Raw genomic sequence first — 21913 nt, 5'->3', positions numbered from 1 at the left:
ATGGCACTTCCGTGTTTTCACAGTAACCTACGATGGCCGGGAAGGACCAAACTCTGCCGCACCTTGCGCCCCACGTGGATTCACAGGTTGTTGTCATTCTTGTCGAGTCGGTAGCTCGGTAGAAGTTAGCATAGCTTTTTGCTCTCTTGTTTTTTCACCACCGTGTACCATTCTGTTAAAATGAACCCCGACGCCAAAGGAAAAGCAGACGGAGATCATTTCTTTCTTGACCAACTACTGGACAAGCTGTATGACTTTGGTAAGCACAGCTAGTTAGCTTACCAGGCTAACGCTATACAAGCTAACCATAAAGCATATCTTTTAGTTTTAATGTTGTTAGTGTGCGCAGACAAAAGCATACTAAATAAGCTCTTATAATGTGATAGTCAGTGTATACAGGTGGGTTTATACAAAACCCAAGCCATACAGATTACCAACAGAAAACTACTAACAGAAAGTAGACCAGTGCTACAGAAAAAATACAGATAGATGAAAGCATATCTTTGGCATTACAACACAAAGCACCTAAAACATGTTTGATTTATTTATCTAGTAAAATGGCCAAACCAGGGCAGTTAATGTATGCTATTAAGTCAATTAATAGTGGCCTATTATCATAGTAAGTACTATCAAACTGATGGAAGTTATATAAGGATAGGGTTTCAGGAACATGGTCAACATGGTTCATAAGGAGTATGTAATTGTACAAAACTACAGGAAACAACCTCAAAACACAAGTGTTGATGGGTAGAAGGAGAAAGAGGTTGACATCTGACAGCCAGCAGTTCCACATGCTTGGAAAGCCTAGCATAACAAGATGAAGTCTGGACTGATGCTCATAGTCAGCTATTTCTTCATGCGTTCTTAACTGGTATGAACACCAGAGAAGAAGAGCAGAGACACATCCATCATGCTTAAGTAAAGTTAAAGGGAGTTCCAGATTTGTTTTGACACCCGCGTGCCAAAACCTCTTAACCTGGCAGGTTGACAGGTCACCAAAACTCTGTCCAATAAGCAAGCTACTTGTGAGTCCATGTGACTTTTGTTTACAAGCCCTGGTTTGCTTGTAATTAGGCAGTGGGAATCCAAACAAACCAAATACAAAAATGCAACCAAGTAAACTTTTCCATTATAATTCAGACCAAAGAAAACAAACTGCAGGTGTGATCGCACCCTTACTCTTTATACTGTTAAATTTGAAATCAGAAAATAGTCCAATGGAGTTAGTTTGTACGCAAAATTTGTCTTATAATAGATATTGAATGTGTCACGCAATGACAATAGCCTTCTTGTCCTTAACATCTGTCCCAGAGTTTAACTAGACCAGAGCAGAAATGACAGTTTGCCAGAAGACACTTGCATTAGCCTGCTACTACTGTAGGCGTCTATCTGCTGCAGCTATTAGAGTCCCACACAAAACACGGCTCATGCTTACTGTAACCATGTTGTATCTTGTTGGTACAGGTGATGGACCAGCCTCAAAAAAGAAGCTCAAGTCTCAGAAGAGGAAAAAACGTAAGAGGTGTGAGGAAGAGGAGGAGGAAGAGGTCGTCGCTGCTGAAGACACCTGCAGGGACGGTGAAGACAGCAGAGCAGAGCGTCTTGGTGTCTCACTACAGCAGGACAAACCAAGGACAGGCAGCGCTCCTGCTGAGCAGACAGGTAGGCAGCATAGCGATTAGCTAGGTACCAACCCCATAAAATGTGATTTAAGACTTTTTTTAAATCGTTAGGAGCCACTCATGTGTTCAGTATACACATAATCCATCATGCAGAACTTATTTAAAAAAGATGTTTATTGCACTATGTTTCCCCTATTCAGGTCCAACCATCCGACAGATAACCCAGGTGGAGGTGGTGACATTCCAGGACCCCACCAAGAAAGCCAAGACCAAGCAGACGCCGGCCCCTGATAACATGACTGTAGGCTTATGCTCTTTCTTCCCTCACTCTGTGTCAGCGAGGTGGCACAGCCTCTGAAACGGCTTTCAGCGGAAAATACGCAAAAATTCTGCATTTGAAATCTAATTTAGGGCCCTTTTTATAGAGAATGTCACGCCAAACTCCATTCAAAAATCTGGCAGGTTAATGTTGCCATGGTTATTGGCAAAGGTACACACCTGGGAGAACATGATTTAAGACCTTTTATAAACCTTTTACAAAGTCTTACTGTCTTCTGTTATATTCGGCATATAGATGATCCACGAAGCAGCACTTTATTTCTACGACATCTCAACTTCGCCTGTTGTTCCCACAATCTTCCTCCACTAAAATACAGATTTTATTGTAATTAAGTGCTGCTCGGTGGATCAGTTATATGCCGAATTTACCAAGGGCAAATAAGCAAAGCAACATTAAACTGCCAGATCTGTTAATGGAGTCTGAAGTGATGTTTTCTCTGTACGAGACATAATGTTGTTTGTCGGGGCTATTCTTGTTTTCCTTGTTGCCGCATAAATTTTGAGACATTAGTATACAGACCATCGCTGAGAAGGTTGGCAGCCTCTTGGCGGGAAATTGGCTGGATTGCTTTACAGCACAAACAGCGCAAAAGAAACAGTGGAGTTTATGTGAAATGTGGTCTAAATTTGGAGAAACACTAGCACTAACAATATGGGGTGACATAGAAGCGACCAATCGTCTCCACCATGGTCTCATTTGTTTACAGTAATTATACCAAGGTTTCACAACTCATTTGACAATGATATATTGATGTTTAAAAATGCACATGGCACCTTGAAGCTTTTCCAGTATGTGAAAACAGTGAGTGTTCTTTCCTTCCGGAAGGTTGTGTTTGGATTGACATTTTAAAACTGAAATGCCGTGCGCTGTCTGACCCTGGTTGGCCTCTTCTGTTTCTGCTCCTGCTGTCACAATCAATTCTCTTCACTTTCCTCTTCTTTTTACTTGTCATCTTCCCTTGCTTTCCCGACTCACTTCAAGGCCGTAGAGACAAAGGAGAAAAAGCACAGGGAGCAGCCAGAAGAACTCACTTTGGAAAAGGTGACAGTTTTTAGAACATTTCCAAAATATCTTCTCTTACACAGTAACAGCAACATTGATATTGGGGACGCACCGATCAGGTGTTTTAGGCCCAATTCTGATTACATTACATTATCGCTGCTACCTGACCATGTGGAAATAAATCATAGTTTTAACTTTTTATCCAAACATATGCTTGATAATGAAGGTTTTTATTGAAGCAGCAAAGGTCGATCATCTGATTTGCTTGGTGGCCAATAGATTGGTGTATCCCCAATTAATATAATTACCTGTTGCCAAGTTTCCTTCTATATGTGGGGCCTTATTCTGTATTTGTGTGTGTGTCAGGCTCGTCTGGAGGTCCATCGGTTTGGAATCACCGGCTATAAAAAGGAGCAGCAGCGCGTTTTTGAACAGGAAAGGGCGATCATGCTGGGGGCCAGGGTAAGGACAACTTTCCTGCTTTCCTCCACAGCTAGACGGGCTCATAAACCAGAAATCAGATGTTCTATGTGAGGCAAAGTGATGCATGCATCCCCTCGACAGGACGCTGTAGTGTAACGCTGTGTTCACACTGTGGTGGTCTGTAGTCGTCTCATCTTCCAACGAAGGGAAAGTTGTGAATAAGCAAGAGGCTTTCTTCCTCTGAAAAGAACAAGAAAAAAGGATGTACCATCAAAAGGATGTACCGCCAAATGTTGCTTTGGCCGAGCTATTCCAGTTCCTCGCTTGGCTTCCTATTCGTTTACAGTGATAATCTTGTTTAATCATTCCTGCAAAATATAACCTATTAGGCATTTTGAAATGAAATATTGAAAGTGAACAGTCACACAACAAGCCATATTACTGAGGTATCACACCTCAATATCCTCTTGCAACAGTTGGTTTTTACCAGGTGAATGACCAAGTTATTGACTAAATGATTCTCTCTGGATCGCAGCCCCCTAAGAAGGAGTATGTCAACTACAAACTGCTGCAGCAGCAGATCAAAGACAAGAAGCAGAAAGTGAAGGAGGAGGTTCAGCCGGTAAGTCCTGCACCTTCAGCCGCTCTCAGCTGTAATCCCTTGACCAATTTTTCATATGATATGGTGAGCAGATACATTGGTTTTATTTATTTATATATAGTTAATTAACAGGTTATGGGGCCTGGGCTGGGCTGCCGCAATAATTACAGACTAGTTCAGTGATTAATTATTATTGATTAATTAACAGATAAACTAAAATATATATACATAAAGTACATAAACATACGTGAAGTGATTAATTAAATTGACATTTAAATGAGGCAATACATAAAGCTCTTCAAACAAACAATGAATGGTCTTTAATCAATGAATACATGACTGAATTTATAAATTAGATATGCAAATTAGATATATTTCCTATTCATTTTCCATCTCACAATTGATTTGTCTACTGCTTTACCGTTTCCACTTTATTATTAGACTCAAGGGTAACACTTGTCCACTGTTGTCTTTCTACAACATGTCAGTTGACTGTCAGCAAGATTTGTCTCAACAGACAAACATGTATTCAACCAACTACTATCAGACTATAAGAGACAGCTCAAGTGCTAATCAACAGACTTTTTATGTGCTTAAACTGAAACCTAACCTTTAACAAGTTCTTTTATGTGCCTAACCCTAACCTTCAGATGTCAACATCGTCTCCTTATATCTATAAACTCTTGTGTTTTGGGTTAGTTTCCTGTTGTTTGTTCAGGTTACGTTCTCATTTCTAACGAACTGCACCACAGTTCTCTTGTTAGAGGACTGAGACTCGCATTTTCAAGCATCTCAGTGCCGATATTTGGTGCCACCAGAGTACAAATGGCATTGTTCTCACTTGGACAAACAAACCGAACTAAACAAGTAAATGCTGCAGAGTTTGAATAAACATGCCTTGTGTGAACGCACCCTTAAAAAGTCTTAAATTACAGTACACATTGCTCCAAAGGTATTGTTGCTCTACAAACCCATTGTGTTTAGCAGCTTCAGTTGTGCTTTATGTATCTCTGTCAGTTTGTTGCCAGGTTGAACTATTCTTACTGAATCTTACCCACATCCCTGCTCTCTAGGACCTGAAGAAAAAGAAGAAGCAGAATAAGCCAAGGTGGGTGAGGCAGTCATTTGTGGATATCTCTGCAGATGTTTTCCTCTGGGATTTAGTGTAATCAAAGATGTTTTAAGGATCACTGGGCTGAGCTTTATTTTGTCCAAGAAATGTAATAGGAATCAGAGGTGTGACCAAGTCAACTTTGCGCAAGTCCCAAGTCAGTCTCAAATCTTGAGGCACAAGTCTCAAGTCAAGTCAAGTCCATGTCATTAATGTCAAGTCTCAAGTCTAAATGTAGAACAGCAAGTCAAGTCAGAACAAATCAAGAGTCCAGAATCAATTTAATATCTTAAAGAAAACTAAATATCTAGGACTTGTCAATGCAATATGGTTTTAATAGGATAAAAACTTGGTAAGAGCATCATGAGTTTGATTTCTATAATCAGTTTCAGCTTCAATAAATTCAATCATTCCATACAAATTCAGAAAAACAGAATTTAAATTCAGTCGTCTTTTGGAACAAATTCTCATCAATTTCAATCTAAGTCATTTACACAAACACAAGATCTTTTGTCTAGACTTTAGAAACCTTTTCAAGTCATCAAAGTACAAGTCAGACTCAAGTCCCAAGTCACCAGAACCCAAGTCAAGTCAAGTCTCAAGTCTTCTCTTCATGCATCAAGTCAAGTCTCAAGCAATTAAAATTGGGACTTCAGTCTGACTCGAGTTCCAAGTCATGAGACTCGAGTCCCCATCTGTGATAGGAATATTTTAGTATTTTTTTCAACACAAAGAGTCTTGTGTCAGCATGTTATCCAGACTGGCTGAGTTTGTCCTGACTCTTGTCTCCTCTCCTATTCCATTCTGTCCCACGCTGCCATTTCCACCAGGGACAAGAAGCCGTCCTCTGGTTCCGGCTCGGCTCCCTCGGGTCAGGTGGGACGCTTCAAGAACGGCATGCTGGTCCTCAGCTCCAAAGAGATCCAGAAGATCAAAGGCTCCAGGGGCAGCAAATAGGTGCGTACGTGTCTGGGCATGTTCTCGAACTTCTACCAGATGATCTCAGAAGAATGGACAAGGGGCTAGTTAAGGATTACGACTTAAGGCCCATTCACACTTAGAGTGACAACTATAAAGATAACCTTAAACTATAACGATACAACGATATCGGCGCCGAATATTCAGAGAAAAAAATGGAGCATGATTACTTTAACAACGTGCTTATATTATTATTACTCGCTCTCTATAGTAAATGACAGAGCCTAAGGATTTGGGTTCATGGATTGCCGCAAAAGAGAGAGGAGCTGGCAGATAATAATGCTCTTTTACGGTGCTTTCATGACATTATGTGCTTTGTTTATATGAGAGTTAATGGTAGTCACCAAGTGAAGCTATTCATTTCTTTACCAGTAGGAGACTCTGCACACCACATCTACTGTGGATCAAAGAGTAAAGTCTCCTGTAGCCCGTGTTGAGAGAAACACCCGAACGTCACCGTGGTTTCAACAGGATACTGGAGACACATGTTGTTCCCTCCCGGTCATATTGAAAACAGGATAATAGCGCATTTGCGGTCAGGTTGGCCAAGAGATTATGCTATTTTCTTAGCACCGTGTTAGCAAAATTTAGCGAGTTACCTAGCTTCCAGGTCAGTAAACAGCCTTACCGCTAATCCCAAGAGCTGTTCCGATCCCGACCGGTTTGTCACGTTTCTTTTCAACATTTTTAGTGGCGATGGTCTTTGTCAAACAGCGCCGGGTTCCTCTGGACTTCTGTCATCAGTTCCTCAGCAGCAGATCCGTCACTGCAGTGAACTACTGAATTCTCCCACCCCGTCCTTTGTAGAACTTTAGTTTGATTGGTTGAAAATTTTTATCGTTGTCTCTACCGCCAGAAAAATCACTCTGAGATGGAACCAAGAATATAGTTATAGTTATTGTTTTGGATGTTTTTATAGTTACAGTTGTAGTGTGAACACATACATTCTATTTACTTAGAACGATTTAAATCTTCTTATAGTTATAGTTATCTTTATAGTTATCATTCTAGATGTGATGGGCCTTTAGGGTTTAGGGTTAAGATTAGAATTCTGCTCAGGTTAAGGTTAGATATGTGGTGATGAGGGTTAGGGGTTTACGGAATAAATGTCCTCACCATGGTAATGAAAATGTTTGTGCAATTAAATCTTTCAGGATCGGAAAACAGACCAGAAGAAAGAGAAGTGACAACAGAACAGATGAAAGAGAACAATCCGTGTCCAAGACTCGGTCAGTGACTTAACACACTGCAAAGTCTTGGTTTCTATCAAGACATCGGTGAAAAATGGACAAATTCGTGAAGATTATGGAACGGTGTTACTTGTGAAAGACCTGAGTCAAGAATTCAAGAATTCTTCCATCTCCAAAATGGACTTCTTCTGAATCTCCATTGCCAGAACCGTCAACGCAAGAAACCAGAGACTCTGTGAAATCATATTCCATCACAGTTTATTTATTTTGTTTTATAAATGAACCAAAACAAAAGAAAAAGACATTTGCATTTTTTGTGTTTCTTCAAATTACGCAGTTACGATGCATTTTTCATATACAAACCACGTAGTCGTACAAAACATTTACATTTCGGCAGGTAGGGACGGGAGCAATGGGGTCTTAACAGGATGATAAAAAAAACAAACACACGCCAGAAAAGTGCTGACCGTTGCAAAAATGAGACGTTTTCATTGAGAAACACATAGACACTCTGAAGGAACCATGGGAAAGCGCTGCAGGATTGGGGCGTAGAATTAGTAAAGCATTTCTCCCTCAAATGTCCTTCGTTGCTCCATGGATCTCCAACTATCTTCTAGATGTAAACATTGCAGACTCTAAAGGAAACCAGTTCTTTTTCCGATTTGACAAAGGGAAGGAATAAAGGTTTGCGTATTTGAAGCGGCAAATGATGAAATGGGACCCGTGATCTGGCAGTGTGCGGCTGGGTCAAGGTCACAAATTCTCACACCAGTTTTTCAGTTTTCGTATATAAATCTCAAAAAACAACATGAAGACATGCATATGCAGCACTATGCGTGTGTTGCAAGCGGTGTGAACAAGTACTCTGTTATATATACATATATAGGAGATTTTGTAGCCTCTTTTTACCTGCAACCCATGGCTATCAACCATAAATATCAGTAGGCATTTGACCTTAAATCTATGAACAAATTGGGCAATAAACTGAACAAAAATATTTTATTAAATATATTTACATATTCTTTGTGAGTAAATAAATTACCAATAAATTATTCAATCCTATCTTTAAATCAAATAGCTGGAAGCAGTGAAATGCTTGTTTTCCAGCGCTGCTTATAACTTAAATTGTCAAGATATCTCACATTCATGGGTGGGTAAGTGTGGGGGAAAGGGACATGTCACAGCTAGACAGGAGTGACTACTATGTGGAGTCACTATCAAGAATATATTCTATTATTGTCTGTGTTGGCCGTGTTGAGGAGCATTGTCGCCTCTGAGCATTCTCAGAGGCGGTCTGTTCCGGATTCACGCCAAAGAAAAAGTCGTAACCCCGCGGTTTAACCTGATGCACCGCTTGGCTTCCTGAAAAGCATTGGAACAAGTATCTACAGTATGTTCCTTGGTACTGACATATTCTCTCAAGTGAACAAAGGTTTTCTCTGTGCCATTTCGGCATTGAAACTCTGCCTGAGGACATGTCAGCCTAAATAATCCAGACAGCCCGGGGTGGTTCCCCTGTGGTTAAGTGATAGATGTCTCTCTTTCCTTGCAGGCTCGAATCTATTCCTGGTTACAGCGGTGTCAGCCTTGGGGCGGCTTTCTCCTCTGGTGTAGGTAGTGGGAGCAGGTCAGAGGAGGGTGAACAGAGCAGAGCAGCCACAAAGCAGTACAAGATGGAAATGTTTCCCCTTAGGTGGTAGCTGGGGGCGGGGGCGCTGTCAGAAATTCCCTTTTGGCCGGTAGTTAGATGTTTGGTTTCTGGGTCGGTGAGAAATGGGTTCAAATCCTGACTTTTACACCAATGCTGCATTCATGCCGTATGGGAAAGACAGTAGATACAAGTACCGTTCATGTCAGTTTTCAGGCAGTACGTACTACTTGGGAACGCACCGCGAATTCTTTGACTTCCTGAATTCTAAGAAAATACCTGTAGTCAAGTATAGGGAATGATATCATTTTCAAGTCATTTTGCGATCACAGCTCTTAAAATGCCATGGCAGGACGCAACTACCTGCTGGATATCTTTGTTTATGGTTATGGACAATGCAATGAAACGTATCATCACTAAATTCCTGTGTGCAAGGAGCAACCAAAGTCTACAGAAAACTTCAATCTTGGCATATTGACGGTTTCAAACAAGCTGTTTGCTTTTAACCATCAAGTCGTTCTGACGGTTATTCCCATATGACATGAATGCAGCATTAGGTGAGGAAAGCTAGCTGGGGCTTGTTGCAGTATATTATATAGATTCAGTTTCACATTCTAGGTAACAGTTCTGTTGAAACCGTTCCAAAAAAAATGTATATAAATACATAATCTGTCCCTCATCCCCCTAAAAAAGGCCAAATCATAATTTCAAAATAGAAACCAAAACAAGAGAGGTAGAACAAAACTAAATTTAAACATATGTCCTTAGTCTCGTACCATAGTGTTTTACACAGTCTATACAGAATTTGCTTCATTCTCTTGAAATAAGAAACCGTAAGCCATCAAAATCCACAATATCTCTGTCATCGTTTTGGGGAAAGGGAAATTCCAAAAAGAAATACTTTGCTATTTGATTTCTATTCAATCAAAGTTTACATTGAACTGAGAATGAAGAAGAATAAGCATGGTACGTAAGATGTAAGTGATGACTAAAATGTAAACGACTGCCATTGTACGCCCTGATTAAATGTTTGAATATCACGAGATAGTGGATGGGGGGAAAAAAAGGTATGTAGGTATGAAATGTATTTATCCTGTTGAGCCCACATTCAGACAGCAGGGGGCGCGCTGTGGTAGCAGTTGGCTTTTCACTTTTGACACTATCACTCATTGCAAGGACGACAGCACAGCACGCTATTTACAATACAGCTTCAGATAGTTCGTAAACTTGTTCGATGCTTAATCCATGCTTAATATCACACGTCATAATCATAACTCGCATATCAGTATCTACAGCTTGTGGATCGACATCATGCACGCGCGACCTTCTCGTATGACAGGTCTGTTTATACTTCTAACTGCTTTTCTCTCTCACACACACACACACACCTTCACCTTATAGGGAATAGAAATATTTAAATAGTGTAATAAAATTCAATGTGTTAAACGATAAGATTAAATAGGTTTACGTTGATAAAAAAAGCGTCCATTCTCTGCTGTATTTAGATAAGTGGCTTGATAAAATATACATGGGAATGTTAAACACTATTAGTATCTTATATGCTTAGTCACAGTGGTCTGGTTGACGTTTGTAAGCTTATGTCCTCTACAGGCTGCCGTATTCCCTGATGAGGAGTGTGTTGGTGAAGGCTGCTTACTCATAATGTGGCTTTACCTGACATGACTTTGCGAGATCGTTCAGTACGAGGGATTAAAGGTGCCTGGTAGAGTCTGAGAGTCTACTGAGAGACTGAGAAATGAGTCTGCCATAAAATTACCATGAGACATTCTACTTCTCTGATATATTATACTAACTATATTGGTGATCCAACTCTTATAAAACCCCAAAAATATAAGGTTGGGTTCCATTCCATTTCCTTTCAGCGTCTTTTAACATTCAACTCTCAAGGTGAATACATTTCTTAGTGAGACAGTCTGTACCGAGGCTGGGAGTGGCGGCGGGAAAAAAAAAAGGGTCTATGTCGAGGCTGTGATTTACCGAATCGAGGGCAGGAGATGCTACTGCATGCAAATGAGAAAGACCTCGTTCCCTCATTTTGATTGATTTGAGTGTGTGTACAAATCGTTTGCATGTAATTTAATTCACAGTTTCATCATTTGTGTGACCAAAATTAACAAGTGCCCACAATTTAATAAAATCTGCCCCCAGTTTTTTAAAGTGAGATTTAGTTGACTGCTTTGATTTATTTCTTTTTTATTTAATCAACATAAGGAGAACTGGGTAGTTAGCATGAGCAGCGATAGCCACAGACTGAGAGAAAGTCAAACTTCATCAACAGAAAATCCAAGGTCCGCCCACACTGTTTGATTGACAGGTGATCTCTGGCAAGTGCGGTGCAGAAACACCACAGCAATGAGCGCTGAGCACCAAAGACGGCAGTAGAATAAAAAGAATGAGGATCTCACAGATTACCACTTTAATGCTTCCTACCGCCATTTTTTTTTTCCCTGCAGGGCGGTCACTCCCAGGCTCAGTAGATTTGTCTAATATGTTATTCAGAAATGAAATGGAATGAAACCCTAGCCCTCCCAGCTTGCTCTCATATGGTAAGCCTGTGTAAACTTTGACAGCAGCCCCAAACAATCTTTTTGTCACTTTGCATGAGATAGAGATTTGATCATGAGGGGAGCTCGGTTGACCTAAAATGGCTGTGAGATTCCTACCCGGGGGCGGGAAGTTGTTTTCTCTATAAACCTCGAAGGAAAAACCAAGAGAAGACAGTGCTGTGTGGAGTCACAGCTGGGACAGTTTTATGGTCTAGTTTATCTTGTTTCATATTTCATGGGTGAAACGACCCACGGCACCACTTTGCTTCCACAGAACACTGTCTTCATCTTGTTTTACCCTTTTAGCTGTAAACACACCTGAGAGAGTAGCAGAATAAGAATAACCATCGCTGAATCATTCCTCCCTTGTTTTTTTCACTTCCTCAAAGCACCTTGTTGCAGCTATTTTCTGATGCTACCTACTGAAATCCGATTGATAAATAGTAAAAAATAATCTACCTACAGTAAAATGAAAAGCAAACGTGATTTTCTAGCAGAATATCATTTCACAGCACACAGTGTGGGAGTCTTCGCTGTGGATTCCGTCCGAGTTTGAGGGCGGATTAGTTTGACGGCAAGCCTGGAGGCGCATCGGAGAGGAGGGAGGAGGGAAGGTTAGGCCGTACTGCCCTCCTTGTTGACGGTATTGGAATGGTACCAGCTGGACTAGTAACATAGACCTGCGAGAAGGGTGGTCCTTTTTCTTTTGGGATGTGTCCATCCTGGAGGTCACAGGGCAAGAGCAGTAAGGCCTTGGGATGTGAACGAATTCTGGCAATCCACAGCAAGACCAATAGCATTCACTTCTGAAGTAACATCTACATCTTAAGCTTCAATCATGGCATGTACAGCCTAGATCTCTTGCAAGATTAAGCTCCGTATTGAGATTTACTGCTAAAAACGATCCGTCCTTCGTCCCAAATGATCAAGCGTGGTTTCGCATTGAAGGGTATCCAAGACCAAGGGCACCTTGAGGAGGCTGGGAGAGGGGTGAAGTGGGATCCCATCTGACATTATTGGATCGGGTCCATCTAGGGAGTGAAGCGAGGCTCCATATGACATTGTTGGTGTGCATCCAGGGCACCTTCAGAGGGAGGAAGGGGCTCCTACTGCTTAATATTCTTTGGCACCTCCAGGCCCGTCAGTAAGGTGACCTGCAGTGGACAAACAGAGCACAGATGAGATCACTTAGGCTGAGGACACACTACACAACTGAACAGACGGTGAAAAGATTGGACATCAGACACTTAACCACTGGCTTTTGCAGATTTTTTCGTCTTGCGCTGCAGAGTCACACACACTTAACGACCAGTTGGATTTAGAGAACACATACTTGACGATCAACTGGATTTAGAGAACACACACTTGACGATCAGTTGGATTTAGGGAACACACACTTGACAATCAACTGGATTTAGGGAACACACACTTGACAACGAGTTGGATTTAGGGAACACATACTTGACAATCAACTGGATTTAGGGAACACGCACTTGAAGACCAGTTGGATTCTCATTAAACAAGTTCTAATACCATACAATCCCACAATCTTTTGAAAACACAAACTGTCGTGCTGCTGCAACACAAAACAAATGCACAATCATGGAGATTGAGCATTTGTCATTCTATATTTCTTTATTTGTTTCATTCTTTGGTGCTCAACTTTCATTGGCTATTGCTGATTTCTGTTCAGATTTGATTCGCTGACCAACACACTACAGGAGGACATCAAGACTTGATTCAAGTAACAAAAATCAAACATGTTTGAACAAATGGTCATGGTCCTCACTGGATCAACTGTACGACTCGCTCCAATCTTGAAAGTCAGTTATAATAGCCCTAAAAGTCGTGTGGTGTGTCCCCAGCTTTAGAGAGACGGAGAGATAATGTGCTCTTTGCATCAAAACCACATCGGCATGCTGGTTCTCAATGGCTGCTTGAGCTAACTGATTGTCAGCAGTGGTGCAAAGAGGTGTTGTAATGATAACACTTGTACATTACTGGCTCTGGAAGATCTTTTCTCTGGTCATAGAAACTTAATTGACTTCCAACAAATACTTTCTTGAGTTATGGTGTGAAGTCATTGCTAAGCAATGGGAGGGGATTGATGCTGCCTTCAAGTGCTCCCCCTAAATTCCTAAACGCCTACCTCCAAGTTCGGAAGTCATAAATACGACTTGTCAAGTGCTTTTGGTCAGAAATAATAACAAAATGGATTTGGTACCTGTACGTTTCTGTTGAGGCTGACTGCGGGCATGAAGACCCCGTCCAGGTTCTCGAAGGCGGTCGGTCCATGCTGCTCCTTGTTGATGTAGAAGGTCAGAGTGTGTTTGGTCAGATCCAGCAGGACGCCCACCGTCGAGCCCTTAGTGATGCCTCCCTCAGCCCTACGCACACACACACACACACACAGAGGCATGAAGAAGGTCAGTTTGTGGTCCACTATATTGACAGTGAGAGAGAGACAGGGTCTATTGTACGGCATCCAGACCACAGGAAACCTCTAGATTGAAGCAGGTTTTGAGTGCAAAGGAGGTTTTGAGTAACCCTCAGATGAAAGTAAAATTGAGAGTGAGATTTTAAAATGAATATGAAGTCCCGTTGTCAGTGGACCAGTTGCAGAAAGATTGCAGCATTTTATCCAACCCACTGTGCAATACACGTGCAGCTTTTGCTCAGCCTCTGCATCTGTCCAAACTGATGAGAATGGATGCCGACACTGACAACACAATGGGATGTGTGTGGAAAAAAAATATCAAAAAACCAGGAGACCGCCATCTTTATGAGTTTAGAAGTGGTCCAGGGATGCTAAATTTACACCTATTGTACTGTAAAAACATGTCAGCCCAATATCCAGGGAAGACGAAATGCAAATGGAACTCACGCTCACAAATGGAAGAAAAAACTTTGCAAACCAAAATGTCTAAATGCAAAGTTTCCATTTATTATACAAGTGACAACAAAAGTGTCATGTGCTCAGGTGAAAAAGTGTAAAACGTTTTCAAGTTTTCTCATGATCAGTGATTTTGCTTTTTAAACATCTCAGTTTGAGAAGTATTGTTCTCCCATTTGTGTTTGCAAGCCTACCTTGCATCTAGTCCTCAGGAAGCTAGTTAGGGAAATCACACCACACGCATCAACGCACACCAGCCTTGACGGGGTGCAGGACAACAGAAAAATTTGACTGTTATTAAAATCCCTATTTTTGCACAGAAGCTACGACCGGATTTAAACATTTAAACATGCAAACGGCATGTTTAAATGGCACATTTCTCTATCCTATGTGCACAAACACACAATACCTGTTTTAGGACTGAGCTGAATGAGAGAGACAGGGATGGCTCCGTTATCATATCTGAGAGAGATGGAGGTAAACAACAACATGAAACACAAACATGGGATGATTACCTACATGAAACCAAATGGCACAACGAGTGACTGGGAATAAATCTGTATTCTGATGGGCTGAGGTGGAGAAAAAAGCAAGATGTTTTGCGTATTCCTGTAGAGAGTAGGCTCCTTTTCTGTGAAGAATAGACATTTTCTTGTGAATAAATGTTTAATGAGAGTTTGATAGCTTCTCCTGCCGCAATGTGACATTGAGAGAGATGCCGGGGAGAGATGTTTTGATGTCTTCTGCAGCTTCTACTGCTCCCTGGTGAGTTTGTTAGTTTGGTAGTGTATGAGCCCCGGGGGTCCCTCTGTCACCCTCTGTACGTGTCATTATGCTGTGTGTGTGTGTGTGTGTGTGGGTGTGTGTATGCCTTTGCAGTGTGAGATCTAACGCCGAAGACATAATGATGAGAGAGAATGAAGAGTACCGCCATACAAAGTCTCTGTCTCCTGAAGAGTGCTTGCTGTGCCCTTTGACATACGAATGCTGTTCCTGAACTATTTCAAGTGACGCACAAAGGAAATGAGTCTCAAATGAGACTGTGTGTGTGTGTGTGTGTGTGTGTGTGTGTGTGTGTGTGTGTGTGCATGTACGTGTGTGCGTGTACTAGGGTTATATCGACATATAGGGCCGATATTGGCCTTTTATTAAAAATCATCACAAAATATTAGCTATTGGCAGCTTCAATCCAAGGCCTTCAAAAACACATATAAGTCGAACCCTAGCGTACATACATGCTTCTTTGCATCGGCATGAATGTATGTGTGTGTTACCTACCGGTTGGTGTGGGAGTTGTTGTGCATGAACCAGGAGCGGTTGTTGTCCACATACATGGCCCAGGCCTTGTCGTCCTTCCCCAGCATCATGTCTTTCATGGTGTTGATCCTCGCCACGCCGAATGCCGGGTCCGGGTGGTTGTCATAGCGATCGATGCTGACCTCCCAGTAGTGGATGCCCTGAGGTTCAAGAGAGAGACACACGAGAGAGGCCCAAATTAACAAGGGCCTACATTCACATTTTTTACACCTGGTATTAAAATACAAATCTGTATCTGGATATCTGGATGAGGAAAAACACATGTAAATGCAAGGTGTAAATGCACTACATTGCAATGGGAATGTGATAGGATCTGCCAGAGTAAGCCAGGTGGGAATGCAAACTCTACAGTGTGATCATGTGAGTGAGAAAGTATCTGTCCACATGATAGAAACGTCATCAATGACTGTGGATAGAAACATCATCAACGTAGGTAGAAACATCATCAACGTGGATAGAAACATCAATGTGGATAGAAACAATGTGGGTAGAAACATCATCAACGTAGGTAGAAACATCATCAACGTGGATAGAAACATCATCAACGCGGGTGGGTGGCACAGAGTGTGAGAACGCATATAAATACCATGTAAATGCAAGGCCGTTATCAGATTGTTCATTATCCAAATAGCATATCCGGATGCAGATGGCATTTTAATACCAGGTATAAATGAGGTCTTTCATGCGTTGTGGGACTGCCGTTCCATTCACCCCTTCTGTAGAGAAATTACTGTAAAACTAGGAGCGTGATTAGAAAAATCTTTACCTGAATCCCCTCTATTGTGATAAATCTTTATTACCACCAGAAATATCTAGTTCAGTCTGATGTTATCAAGTTTCATTAGTGGAGCTAAAATTAAGAGTCAAACCAAGCCTGTTTATACTGAGTGGATTAATGTCATGCTTCCTTTGAATTGATGATAGCAAATTTACATGATAATACAGGGGAATTCTTTCAGGTCTGGGATCATATTTTGAGTCATGAAAAATGGGGACAGGTGCTAAAGCTTGGGAACCTGTTATGCCCCCAGTAGATGCAGATGCAGGCCTGCTGTCTACAGTCACTTCAGCCGTTGACATTAGGAGCAAATCCTGTTTGTTACCTTTATTTTAAATGTTTAAACAAGGCCTACAATTGCAGGGATATGAATAAGGCAGGAGAGAAACAGCACAATAAAGAAAAGGCCATAAAACTGTAGTTTACAATAAAATGAGTGGCAGTTTTGAGTCTAAAATGCCTGATTCTTTAAAAAAAAAAAATCACACCTCAGATTTGATATTCTTGCAAATTCATGTTGTGTTGTATATTGCTGTATGTAATTGTGTATTGTTGAAATGGAGTGGAGGTGAAAAGGCAAATCCAGAAAACTATAAATCTGACGACAAAACTACAAGCTACAAATGGTGTAAAACCTTTGTTTTCAGAGGTTCCTTTACTGAATTATCTTGAGTTCATCATAAACTGGAAAACTTGGAAAACACACACAAACGCACACACGCAAACACACATTTGTTTTTGTGTTTACCTTTGAGAAAGCGGCGGTCCCCAGCACCACGCGGTCATCGTAGCTGTTACAGCTGACCGTCTGGTTCTCATTGGTCAGAACAATGTCTCGGTGGGCAGAGGTGGGGTCAAAGGTGAACCAGGCCACTGGAGGAAGGAAACAACAGTCAATCATGATGTTCTAGCCGGCTGCCAATATTCTATTCTACTTTCAGATAATCCAGATTTATCATTTTATTATTTATTTTGGACAGAGAATCATTAGGTGAGATGGAAAAGTGTGAGCTGGAATTCTGTGCTGGGATTCAAACCCATGCAGTCACTGTGCTGGGTTTCCATCCAATTACCTTTAGGCAAATTATGATGTATCGAATTAGAAAAGGTGAAGAGAAACAGCAAACATCAACTGAATACTTTCCTCAATATAGCAAAGCATTGTTTTTTTTTACTTTTGAAGTGTAAACGTTTTTTGGTCAATCAAGAAATCCTGCAATAAATAGCGATGGAAACACATTTGTCAGATAAATAATGACATAGGCTTGGCATGATCGTCCCAACAAAGTCACTGTTCAATCTAATTGTACAACAGTTGAAAAAATCACTATTCTGAATCATCTGTAAAATATCCATCCACCACAACCTCCAGAAACATCCTGGCTGCTATCTCCCCCATCTATAAGTCTCCATTCATGGTTAAATGTCCATTAGTTGTTGCATTAGAATATCACCAAGCACATTTATTTGTTTCCGTCTTCTGACAGCATGAAATATGACCAACATTAGCTGACACTGAACAAGAACAACTTGCCCATTATTAATCAATCAAAGACTCTTTCCATTCTTCTAATGAATGTGTTGTGTTGCTGATTTATTCTCTTCAACCCAGCTGATGGAAATGCACCTAATTCACATTTTATTTTTGCTTTTATTATAGACACTATAATCTACTTTCCATATTGTAAATAATGTCTATTGATCCTTTCTATAACTTTCTAACTGGTGGGTCATAACTGTGTGAGTGAATCCAGTTACATGGTGATAGCACGTGCACACACACACACACACACTCACACACACACATGCTGGAGGCTGAAACAGCACATCTACTATGTAAGGATAGAAATGCTTCATCAGCTAGATACAACCACATGGTGCACAGCATGGATGGTGACACATGCAATATTTACACACACACACACACAATGAAATATACCACGCAATGTCCATATCTAAAAGTGTACGTCAAAAGCAATGTTTGTTTTGCAGCTGCAGCTTTGGTAGCTTGCTTTTTTTTATTTGCACCGAGCAACCTAGCGCTGACAAGAGTCACATCCTATAATTTATTTTCTCTGTGTAACTGCAAAGCACTGCAATCCTCAAGGAAAGAGGGGGAGGAGGGGTGAGAGGAAGGGAGGAAGAAAGGATGCAAGAAGACAGAGAGAAACAGAAAGAGGGCGGGAGGGATGAACGGTTATCAGTCAGAAAACAGACTCTGCTGCCCATTGTTATTGTAGCTGGCAAAGAGAGAGAGAGGGTGTGTGTGTGTGTGTGTGTGTGTGTGTGCGTGCGCACGTCTATGGGTTTAGGGTAAACTCTCCGCCCTCATCCGCTGTTACGGAAGATTTTGTGATTGTCCTTCTGTCTCCTCTCCTCCTCCTTTCTCCGCCTCTGTCTCTTTCCTTTCCTTTCGTTTCCTTTCCTTTCCTCGTTTCCTCTCCTCTCATCTATTCTCTTCTCTTCTTCTCCCCCTGGTCTCCTTCTCCCCCTTCCTTTCCTTTCCTTTCCTTTCCTTCCCTATTGTTTCCTTTCCTCTCATCTATTCCCTTCTCTTCTTTTCCCCCTGCTCTCCTTCTTCCCCTTCCTTCCCTTTGATTTCCTTGCCTTTCCTTTCCCCTTTCATCCATTCTCTTCTCTGTTCCCCCCTCCATCCCTCCCTCCCATCCATCACTCCTCCATGTCTGTCTCCAGGAATTTATTTTCTTTTTATTCTCCTCCTTTTATCAAACAAGCCTCTTGTCTCTCAATGCTATTTACTCCAATTTAATTTACAGCATAAAACACTTTTTTACAAAGTTAATCACAGCCAAAACAATCCCCAAAATCTATGCAAGTCAAGACAAAAGAGGCGAATCCAAAGCAAGACAGACGCTGTGTTCTCTGGCTGAAGCCACTGAGCACCAATCTGGCAAGCTAGAGGCAAAGCCAGATCTCACACACACACACACACACACACACACACACCGCTTCTGCTCTATAACGTCTATAGACTACAATACAATGGCATCTTCTTATGTTCATACTCTGCTCTCTCTCTCTCTCTCTCTCTCTCCCTCTCTCTCTCTCTCTCACACACACACACACACACCTACCATCAGAGGTCTTCAGCACTACGGTCTTGCTGTACGGCCCCACGCCGAGGGAGTTGTAGGCTTTCACCCTGGCATTGTAGGAGCTGTTAAAATGGAGGCCGTCCACCGTACACACCGTCTCCTTCCCCACGTACACCTCCTGGGACACACACACACACACACACACACACACAGAAACACATACATTTTTAAGCAACATCGTGGCAAATGCAGGTCAAGTGCTTACACTCCAATACATTCACCACTAAAACACATAAGTAGCATATATAAACGCACAAACGCAGGGAGTATTAACGAAGACAATTCAGGTCAAGGACTCGACACATATATGTCCCTACACGCATGTAACACACACACACACACACACAGGACCATCTGGCGTTAGTTAGAGTTGAGCGGCATATGGATTATGAATAATAAAAGGATAGGGAGAGCTACAGTGTTTCTCTGTGGGAGAGCTCGTATGACGAAGTTTACCGCATACAGGATTAGATTACAGTTATGTTAGTGTCAAACCTTGTATGTTTTATGTGCGGTATGTAATCTGACTCTGTATGTGTGTGTGTGTGTGTGTGTGTGTGTGTGTGTGTGTGCCACCGACCCTGTACTGCCCTCCGTTGCCGTCATCCAGCTCCAGGACGTAGCCCTCGATGGGGCTGATGGGGGCCGCAGTCACCCTCCAGGCCAGGGTGGCGCTGTTGTTCCTGGTGCAGCACTTCTCCAGCTGCAGGAGAGGAGCCGCCGGCACCGAGGGCCCCGACTCCACTGTGGGGAGAGATGGATGGAAGGATGGAAGGAGGTGTAAAGATTGTAATGAGGCGGGCGGGGGATGGAACGATAAAAAGAGGGAGATACGGAGGGGGAGAGATTAAGAGAGGCGGCCGGGGAGAGAGACAGCGAGGTCGAGATGGAGAGAGCGAAAGTGAAAGGAGGGGGAGAGCGAGAGAGAAAGATTAAAGGAATCGAGAAGGGGAGGATGGGCGTGAAGAGATGGAGCCCAGAGAAAGACAACACAGAGGAGTGTGGTTAGCTGGCTGGCAGTCTTTAAGCAGACTAAAGGGAGATAAATAGGAGCTTTTTATGTGGATCTAGCGGGAGATAAAAAAGGAGCGGAGAGCCTTAAAGGTGAAAGAACTCTGGGTGCATTTGGAGGGCAACAGCTGGGAATCAGTGGAGGCTTAAGCTATGCCAAGTGAGGATATTATACCCACACTAGTAGTGGCAGTAGTAGTGGTGGATAGGGTTAGACCGATATGGGTTTTTGAAGGCCGATACGGATACGTTTGGGTTGAAGCTGCCGGTATTGTCCCGATATTTGACCATTTTCTTGCCAAAAACAATCCCCAAAATTTAAAGTATTCAGTGTTTCCACCAGATTTGTATTCTTGTCAGGGTGGAAAAGTCTTTAGACCATCATGGGACACTAAAACTCTCCACTGAAAGCCAAACTAATGACATTATTTCAGGTTGGTTCGCAGCTCCTTAAGGCAGGGTGAGGCAGGTTTCACTGCCAGACTGACACCCAAGAAGCTGGTTTAGTTCAAAAAGGAGGAACCTCCATTATATCAGAGGTGGAGAATACTAAATTACTCATATCTGATTTTTAATAAAATACCAGTATTGGCCTGATACATCAACAAGCCAATCTATCGGTCGAACCCTAGTGGTGCTCGTGGTAGACAAATAGGACAAAATTGCATTCCAAATGGAGCTGAAATACAGACACAATCAACAAAAACAGGACAAAAATCATCACATAACACAAAAAAGTGGGGGAGATTTTGTTGAGCATAGATTGAGCACAACCCATCATGTTGACAATGATCTGATCTTTCTAGTGAAAAGACAGACAAGAGTACTGGATAGAAAGAGGAAAGGCAGCAGTCGTGGGGGGGCTTCAGGAAGGAGGTGGAGAGATGAAGTTAAGGGACAAGAATTCAAGAGAACCTAAAGAGGGAACTGAATGGTAGGATCAGAGTTGAGGATGTGGCTTTATGGATCTGCGGTATTCAGTATTTCTCGCAACCTTTGTAGCCAAAGTACTCTTTGTTTCCTGCACATCGCCAAGACAAAAAGTAGTTAAACAATCTGAGAAATTTGTGCGCAAAGGCTAGCGTGAGAAACAGAGAAGTACTTTAGGCTACAAACGTCTTTAGTTCGGTAGATGTTCGGTAACTTTGCGTTACGGTATTTGGAAGGCGGCACTATTGTGTGGTGGTACCATTCATTGGAGAGGAGCTGGAAAATCGAGTAAACCATGCAAAGGAAAGAGACCACATAGGGCAGAGACTGTTTGAACCAGTGAGTTTCCAACCAGAATGGCCGTGAGGGCTACAAGGACCAAGGGA

At 42.0% G+C, this 21913-nt stretch overlaps 2 protein-coding genes across 2 annotated transcripts in view; one reads left to right on the top strand and one right to left on the bottom strand.

The window, feature by feature from the left end:
- Positions 1–107: 107 nt before the first annotated feature.
- fsaf1 (40S small subunit processome assembly factor 1) lies at positions 108–7684 on the top strand. The gene is made up of 9 exons (XM_071906854.2): positions 108–259; positions 1465–1662; positions 1823–1923; positions 2944–3003; positions 3331–3426; positions 3923–4009; positions 5062–5096; positions 5930–6056; positions 7232–7684. Exons 1-8 carry the CDS (start codon positions 181–183, stop codon positions 6054–6056), a joined length of 783 nt encoding a protein of 260 aa, XP_071762955.2. The 5' UTR covers positions 108–180; the 3' UTR covers positions 7232–7684.
- Positions 7685–12588: 4904 nt separating this feature from the next.
- Positions 12589–21913, bottom strand: part of trim67 (tripartite motif containing 67) — a 40014-nt gene continuing 30689 nt past the window's right edge. Inside the window, exons 7-12 of the mRNA XM_071906845.1 lie at positions 20167–20330; positions 19566–19704; positions 17219–17343; positions 15654–15832; positions 13707–13869; positions 12589–12636 (exon numbers count right to left, since the gene is read on the bottom strand). Of these exons, the coding sequence (XP_071762946.1) occupies positions 12589–12636; positions 13707–13869; positions 15654–15832; positions 17219–17343; positions 19566–19704; positions 20167–20330 (818 nt within the window). The remainder of the gene's footprint in view (positions 12637–13706; positions 13870–15653; positions 15833–17218; positions 17344–19565; positions 19705–20166; positions 20331–21913) is intronic.

The sequence above is a fragment of the Centroberyx gerrardi genome, chromosome 18, assembly GCF_048128805.1.
Source record: "Centroberyx gerrardi isolate f3 chromosome 18, fCenGer3.hap1.cur.20231027, whole genome shotgun sequence".
NCBI lineage: Eukaryota > Metazoa > Chordata > Actinopteri > Beryciformes > Berycidae > Centroberyx > Centroberyx gerrardi.
This window is presented reverse-complemented; position numbering and strand designations above follow the sequence as displayed.